We start from the raw sequence: 7,502 nt of genomic DNA on the forward strand, positions 1-7,502 counted from the left end.
ATGTCCTACCTCTGGCCATCAGTTCCTGGCACTGTCTTCTTTCTAGCAGAGAGAGGAACATCTCAGGTCAGGAAGGAAAAGAAAGTCCTCCCTCTAAGGCCTTACTCAGGACCTTCCTCCCTGCCTCCCATACCTACATTGTGCCAGCACACCCAAATGTACAGACATACACACCTCATCATGCACATACCTGTAGGAGGTGAGGTAGCGGGTGGGTAAACCGCTGACCTGCTGTCTTCTTTCTAGCAGAGAGAGGAACATCTCAGGTCAGGAAGGAAAAGAAAGTCCTCCCTCTAAGGCCTTACTCAGGACCTTCCTCCCTGCCTCCCATACCTACATTGTGCCAGCACACCCAAATGTACAGACATACACACCTCATCATGCACATACCTGTAGGAGGTGAGGTAGCGGGTGGGTAAACCGCTGACCTGGCTGGGACTCCAAGTGCAGGAGAAGTTCTCATAGTCGGCTGCTCGGCAAGAGACAAGAGGGCGGGCTGGGGGGTCTAGAGAAAGAGGGTACAGCTGGAGACTAAGAAGTCCTTAGTCCTACCATTCCAGAGACTTATTTAGGACCTTGATTCCCTCAGGAGCCCCATGTCTCATCACTGCCACCCAATACTCCCTCCCCAACTCACAGCCCAGCTGCAGGGTCACCATGCCCCCAAGTGCACCATCCAGGGTCCGGCAGATGTAGGTACCCTCGTCAGTGCTGTCTGCCTGGGTTAGGACCAGTTCTTGCCCTAGCCCAGAGTCAGGTCCCTGGAGCAGGCTTGTCTCGTGGTCCCGAAACCAAGACACTGGGGCCCTGAGGGTGAAAAGAGGTGATGATAGACAGAGGGAAGATTTAAAGTGTGTGTCAGACCATGCCGCAGCTCTCCATTGGCTTCTCACTGTCTTGCAATAAAACCCAAATTCCTTTTGCTGGCTCACAAAGCCCTTGGTGATCTAACCTTTGCCTTCCTTTCCTTCTTCAGCTCCTCCGTCTCTCCCCCTCACCTACTGCACTCTGGTCCTGTCCTATACCATCAGTCTTCTTTCTGTTCAAGTATGATGAGCTCATTCCCACCTCAGGGCATTTGCACTAGCTGTGCTTTCTGTCAAGAATGCTTTAGCCCAACCTGTTTGACTGCCTCCTTCCTGACCTTCACAATCAGCTTCAATGTCACTTCCTCAGAGAGGCCTTCCCTGATTACCTCGGTTATCCTCTTCCCCATCACTCTCTTTTGATTTTCTGCCCTGCAAGTATAACTACCTGGCAAGATTCTTATTTGTTTATTGTTTGTCTGCCCCACTAAGCTCTGTGAGGGCTGACATCTTGCCTGGCTTGTACACTGCTATATCCCAGGACCTAGAATAGAACAAGCACTTAGCAGGTGCTAAATACATGTTAGTTGAAATTTTCTGATGAATAAGGATGGTTTGAGGGTTTTGACAGAGGAGTGAAGATTACAGACACAGGGGGCAAGGAGGGAAGGGGCATGAGGACTGGGCAGAGTCAAGAAAGGGTCATGAGTGTCAGCCCAACAGGCAGGTGGGGCACTTAGCACTTACCCAGCAGTCACTCCTGGGCAACACAGCGTCATGGACCTTCCAGGCTGCCCATACTGAACTCCTGTGGAGGGCACTTCTGAGGAGAGGCTCTTCCTTTCCCACTCCCCAACCCCCCACTTTGTGAGAGTAACAGGGTAAGGAGCAGACTTTTAAGCCCTGGGTGGGGTCACTGGGTCAGAGCATCATGTTATAATGTAGACAGAAATCAGAGAACAGGGTCGAGAGGGGATGTTGCCAGGTTGGATCCCAGTGGTTGGGAGTTACATGTTAGGTATGGGAAGGGTTCACAGTGAGAGTGGCAAGTCACAAGTCAGAGTCGGTGTCATAGAAGAGGGTTCTTCTCACCTGGGGAGCCCCAGGTCTCGGGGCAGGAGGAGGAGGCAGATGCCAGGGCTGTAGCCACGGCCACCAGGACCCTGCTCAGCCCTGAGCAGCTGCTGCTCATCTATGGGGAGAGAGGTAGTGTCAGCGATCCCCCATGCCCAAGATGGGAGGCTAAAGTCTGCCTCCTCCTCTTCCAAGTTAGGGCTTTCTAGGAGGAAAACTGAGGTACCAAGTGGGGTAAGGATATCAGAAATCACTGGGGGATCTGATTTAAGGTCCCCCCTTTCCATTATACACACAGTGCTGTGCGCACGCGCACACATTTACACAAACACCCTCACACCCTCCATCTCAGTCCTGGGCTTAGGGCCCAGAACAAAAGCTGGAGGCAACAGACTGTGCCAGCACTGCCCTCCCCACACACAACCCTTGGCGCCCACCCCTGGCACCAAGTGCTGGCACCAGCTTGGTTACTCCCATTAACTCCTCTTATCCAACTGTTGGGAATCCCAGTGTCCACCTGGCCCAAGGCTAGTCATTGCCTCTGACTAACCTGAGGCAGCCCTCATCACCCTAAGGCTATCATGGTGGGTCTGAGCCCATCCTGTACTCCTGCCATGGGGCCTAGCCCTGCTCTGGCTGCCAAACCTCTTCTCGCCTGGGCCTGGCTCCTTGCTCTGGCTCCTTGGGATACTCATCTGGGCCGACTCTGGAGTCTTCTTGGTCTCGAGCCTATGAGGCTGGATAGGGCTAGGGTGCAGGCTAAGGCTGCGCAGTTAAACAGATCCAGATGCCCTGGCTGCTGCCAGAGGCTAGGGGTGGGCAAGGAGCCAGCAGATGGAGACAGGGTGGCGGGAGAGGAGGCTGAGAGGAGCTGGGAGCCTGCAGGGACAGGGGCCTGGGGTGGGGGCCACAGGGCCGGGAGATGCTCAGAGATCAGAACTTGGAGGCAGTGGGAGACTAGCGAGGTGAGGGCTGGTGTGGGGCAGCAGAAAACAGGAATTCAAGGCCAAGGAAGTAACGAAGTGTGTGTGTGTGTGTGTGTGTGTGTGCGTGTGTGTCTGTGTGTGTGTCTGTGTCTGTGTCTGTGTCTGTGTGTACGGGGGTTGGAGGGTATTAGAAGAGAGGGATTCTGGATGGGGGCAAGCAGGAGATGGACGGCAGTGGGGTAGCCCTGTGGACAGAAGGGGCAGATGGGGAGAGGGCCCTGGGGAAGGATTTCAGAAGAACACAGACCCCTTCTAAAGAGAACAAAGCAGGGGCCTCCATGTGTCTGTGTGTCTGAGTGTCTACTGGCTCACCCTGGCCCCCCAGCCACATTTACCCTGCTCAGCCCTGCCCTACCTCGGTGATCCCAGGGGCTGAGTGTCCATGGCTTCCAGGACTTCCTCCCACCAGCTACAGCACGCCTCTCAGCTCCACTCAATTCTGGGACCTCAGAATCATCCCCTCCTTTCCCTTCCCTGCCCCCGCCCCTCTGGGCCCTGAAGCTTAGCTGCCCCTAGCCAGGCCCCCTCCCCGCTCCTTCCTCCTCCCTCCTTCCCTCCCACCCTCCTCACGCAGAGGCCCTGGGAAGGAAAGAGGCCTTCCCCCAGTCTGGAAAGGAAGCCACAGGCACAGCCAGGGCCAGCAAGAGGGAAAGGAGGGCTGCTTATGTCCCTAACAGTGACAGATTCCCTGTGTTTTCACACAACCAAACATAGCCACATTCAGGCATGGACTCACTAGGCACAGTCAACAAAAAGACACTCCCCTTGAACAAATGTGGATACAATCAAATGAAAATCAGACACACACTCCTGTGCCTACTCTTTTCACTTTTCACTCCCCAGCAAATATTTCCTTAGGGCACAGCCGACTGTATTTTGGGGGAAGGGAGGCCCCAGATAGGGGAGATTAAGAAAAGCTGAAGAGTACAGTTTCCCCTCCCCTGAATGTTCCAGCCATTTCTTACCTCCCCTTCCACTCTTTGGGCCCCAGCACCAGGAAATGCCTTTGGTCCCTTGGTGCCAGATACACAAGACCCACACTCACCCTTAGATACACACTCTCAGATACAGCCACTCATAGTCATACAGATACACTCAGATATCCTCACTCAGACTCAGATACATACTCACACAGACACACACATCATATTCTTCCTCTCATACTCACACCTACACACTCAGCATTCCACCCCTGGGACGGGGCTGTAGCACTCCCGAAAAGCAACCCCTCATTTTAGTTTAGGCCTCCTTTTCCAGGGAGTTCTTAGCATGGCAGATCCCATATCTCATCACTGTTACAGGCCTTTGTAGCCAGAGACAAAGGTGAACAGGGAAGTCAGGCACAGGGGTACAGAGAGAGACAGAGATGCAGAGAACCTGAGAGGCAGAATTGAAAAGCAGGTATGAAGAGACACCTAGGGAGACTAAACCATGAAGAGACATAGAGAGTAATAATTCTAGGAAGACAGTAGTAGGGAGAGAAAAAGAAATATAAGGAAACTGAGTCATACAGGGAAATAGAAAATAAGGAGCAGTAGACCAGTGACAGGAATTCTTGGGTACAGTACCACCGGCTATTGAAGTGGGTCCCTCAGATGTGAATACAGCTCCACACCTATAAGTCTAACAGTTAGGATACAGGGCACACAGATAATACAAGTCTCACTCTTGCTCTACTACTCCTGAAATCACACATTGGCACATACAAACCCAGCTACCCACTCTCACACTGGCCAGAAACAGTCTGAGACATTCCCAAAACACATTCCTCGATGTGGTCACAGGCCTTCTCACGCACAAACGACCCAGTCTCTCACCAAAAAATGCACATTGACAGATACACACATAAGCCCACACTTGCACAGCCACATATACACTGACACACTCAGTCACATTAACTGACAGTTGCACGAAGTGACACTCAGTTGCAAAGACACACACATCGTCACACACGGCCTCACTGCCACACACTGACAATCCGTCAGTCACTCTGAGCCCTTCAGATTATAAACCATCCTGCCGCACCCTCTCCTGGCGCTGTTCCCTTGTGCACACCCAGGGCCCCACCAGGCCTCACCTTCCGCGGCCTCCGCCGCAGCGGCCTCCGCCGCCGGCGCCCTCTGCCCCGGCCTCTACTCCCTCCCGCCCTGGGGCCCCGCAGTGGGGGCGGCTCCACCCAGGCACCAATGGAAGGAGAGGGGTGAAATAGGGAGGGTCTGGGCCCATTGGAGCCTCCAACTGCCAATCACCTCCACCCCCACCTCTGCCGGACACTTCCTGTCCCGTCGGAGACTGAGGAGGCTGCGGAGGTGATAGGCGCTAGGGCTGGATTCCCGAGTCTTTGCGTGAAGGACAGGAATCTTTCAGGCCCCTCCCAGTACCTGCTGTCCACAAACAAAGCCTCAAGTTCAGTGGCTCAGGAGCCACTGAGCAGGTGCCTGGAGAAGCTGAAGGTGCCTGTTTCCAGATAAGATACGGAAGAAGGACTGGTGTAGGGCAGTGGTTCTCAAACTTGGCTGGACGTTGTGGTTTTACAACCGCCAAGCCACACTTCAAACCAATAAAATCAGGATCTCTGGAGGCTGGACCTAGGCATCAGTATTCTTTAAAACTACCCAGATGATTTCAAAATGCATCCCAAAAGTGTAGGGTCAGCGTGTATGTGTGTGCCTTAAGAAACCAGCCACCCATCGAGGGTTTTCATCCACTCCCCAGTTACTGCGGGCTTAAAGGAGATGTGTACCATGTTCGTCTGAGCTCCTTCCAGACCATGGCAACACTCCAAGTATCGGACCCTTCCTCTCCAGGGTCTCAGAGTAAAAAGAACCCTGGACTAGAAGGCAGACAGCCAAGGTTCTCCTGTCATCACTGTCTGGCCTTGGCATGATTTCCCCTCCCAGAGACTCAGTTCCCTTGAGAGAAGAATGGAGACAAAAAGCATTCTGGCCATCCTTGCATTGTTCACAAGCCCTGTCCTCACCTAAAAGTTTGGAAGACGCTATATGGCATCAGGTCTCTTGGGATGCATAGCCTGTTGTTCCCACATGGTTACATAGTCTTGCCAGGGAAATAGGTCCAGAGGGGAGGGGGTAAACCCTTGGTCACTCCAAGAACCATCCCCTCCTTCGAGACCCTGGGACTCCTAACTCTGGTAGCCCCTTCCCTGCCAGAGCTGTTTTTGGCCCTGTACAATGATTGGGCACAAGGGCAAAAGATGCATGCTGCACGTGGAAGTCTGGAGAAGGCAAGGACATAAAGCCACGCACATGTTCCCTACCCGCCCCTTCAGCCCCTGTGGGCTGGAGCAGAGCCAAGCTGCAGTCACTCACAAAGCCAGGATTCTGGCCAGCAGCCCAGGGTCTGGCCACTGACCACTAGGGCCAGGATTCTGCTCACCAGCTCTCCACCAAACCTTCAGGCCCAAGCTTGGTGAGCTGACATCCTAGGGCAAAGGGGGTTCTGGTCTTCCCAAAGCCTTAGCCACAGGATTTTTAATCAGTTTCTTAAACTGGGACGCCTTTGTTACTCCAGGAGTAAGAGAATCTATAGGCCAAACATAACACTGACTATTAATTTTGTTCAGAGATTTAGGGAGAAATTTTTGTATCCTTAAGTTTTTGCATATCTATAGGCAAAGAAAAGTTGTGGCTGGAGCTATGCCTTTAGCCTTTAACCCCAGGCCCCCAAGAAAGAGTGAGAGTTCATGTTTCTCTGACGTTAGAATATGTGATTAAAGTTTGAGAAGTACAGTTTTATTGATCCCACATCTGCCCAAACCCTAGGCCCTGGTTCTCTCAGGCAGAAAGCTCTGGGGTCAGCATGGTCAGGCGATGGCTGCTGTCTCCCTGTCCTTCTGCCTCAGGTAGTAATGAACCTCAGGAAGTGCCCTTAGTTTCTCCGCAGCCTAGCAGGGGAAGAAGGAGAGTAAGAGTGGCCCAGAATGGCAGTATAGAGTTCTGAGTGAGGGCTCGTGGGACCAGAAGGCTGGTGATAAGGACTGCTGGAATAACCAAAGGATGAAGGAAGTGAGCAGCTCCTAAGTCTCTAGGAATGCTCAGGTTATGGGGGTTTTCAGGGTCATGATTGTTGGGATCCCTTGAGGAAATAGGAGTGAAAAGGGGACCCAGGGCACTCCAAGTCCTGACCTGCTCAGGAGTAAGGTCCCTCTGAGCCTGGGCAAGCATTTCGTAGCCAACCATGAATTTCCGGACAGTGGCAGAGCGCAGGAGCGGAGGGTAGTAATGAGCATGCAGCTGCCAGTGGTCCCAGTTGGCTCCAGCCTCTGATCCTGTGGGAGCCCCTGACAGAAAGAAGGCAGAGATGGCTGGCGAGAGCCCTTCCTTAGTTCTGCAGCCTAACCCCTACCCCCAAACCAAGCTAGGTATCTCAGAACTACATTTCCCAGCATTCTGTGCCAGAGAGGAGACCAGGCATTGGAAAGCACACTGAGAGACATATTTTCACCAAGTTCGCTGCTCCACCCTCAGTACCAGCAGCCCTGCTCTGGACACTTCCCTCAGCATGAGTTTCAAGGCCTGCTGGGGTTTGCCGTCCACTGAGCTGGGCCACAGGAGCCTAGAAAAGATGTTGGGGCTAAATATGGGTGCTCAAAAAGCCTCACCGTGCCAGCCCATGG

General features: G+C 53.2%; 2 protein-coding genes across 5 annotated transcripts in view; both read right to left on the reverse strand.

The window, feature by feature from the left end:
• The window catches only part of IL11RA (interleukin 11 receptor subunit alpha), a 16,757-nt gene extending 11,750 nt beyond the window's left edge, over positions 1–5,007 (reverse strand). For 2 of the 4 annotated variants that reach the window (XM_025049687.1, XM_006916033.3), the window contains exons 1-6: positions 4,944–5,006; positions 1,899–1,998; positions 1,554–1,614; positions 638–807; positions 391–505; positions 10–42 (exon numbers count right to left, since the gene is read on the reverse strand). In XM_025049687.1, the coding sequence (XP_024905455.1) occupies positions 10–42; positions 391–505; positions 638–807; positions 1,554–1,614; positions 1,899–1,998 (479 nt within the window). In that variant the 5' untranslated portion in view covers positions 4,944–5,006. Of the gene's footprint in view, positions 1–9; positions 43–390; positions 506–637; positions 808–1,553; positions 1,615–1,898; positions 1,999–4,943 lie in introns of all 4 variants that reach the window. The other 2 variants (XM_025049688.1, XM_025049689.1) reach the window with 2 other exon arrangements.
• Positions 5,008–6,591: 1,584 nt separating this feature from the next.
• GALT (galactose-1-phosphate uridylyltransferase) overlaps positions 6,592–7,502 on the reverse strand; it is a 3,353-nt gene continuing 2,442 nt past the window's right edge. Inside the window, exons 10-12 of the mRNA XM_006916114.3 lie at positions 7,357–7,441; positions 7,012–7,227; positions 6,592–6,770 (exon numbers count right to left, since the gene is read on the reverse strand). Coding sequence (XP_006916176.2) covers positions 6,690–6,770; positions 7,012–7,227; positions 7,357–7,441 — 382 coding nt within the window. The 3' untranslated portion in view covers positions 6,592–6,689. The remainder of the gene's footprint in view (positions 6,771–7,011; positions 7,228–7,356; positions 7,442–7,502) is intronic.

The sequence above is a fragment of the Pteropus alecto genome, unplaced genomic scaffold, assembly GCF_000325575.1.
Source record: "Pteropus alecto unplaced genomic scaffold, ASM32557v1 scaffold206, whole genome shotgun sequence".
Taxonomy (NCBI): domain Eukaryota; kingdom Metazoa; phylum Chordata; class Mammalia; order Chiroptera; family Pteropodidae; genus Pteropus; species Pteropus alecto.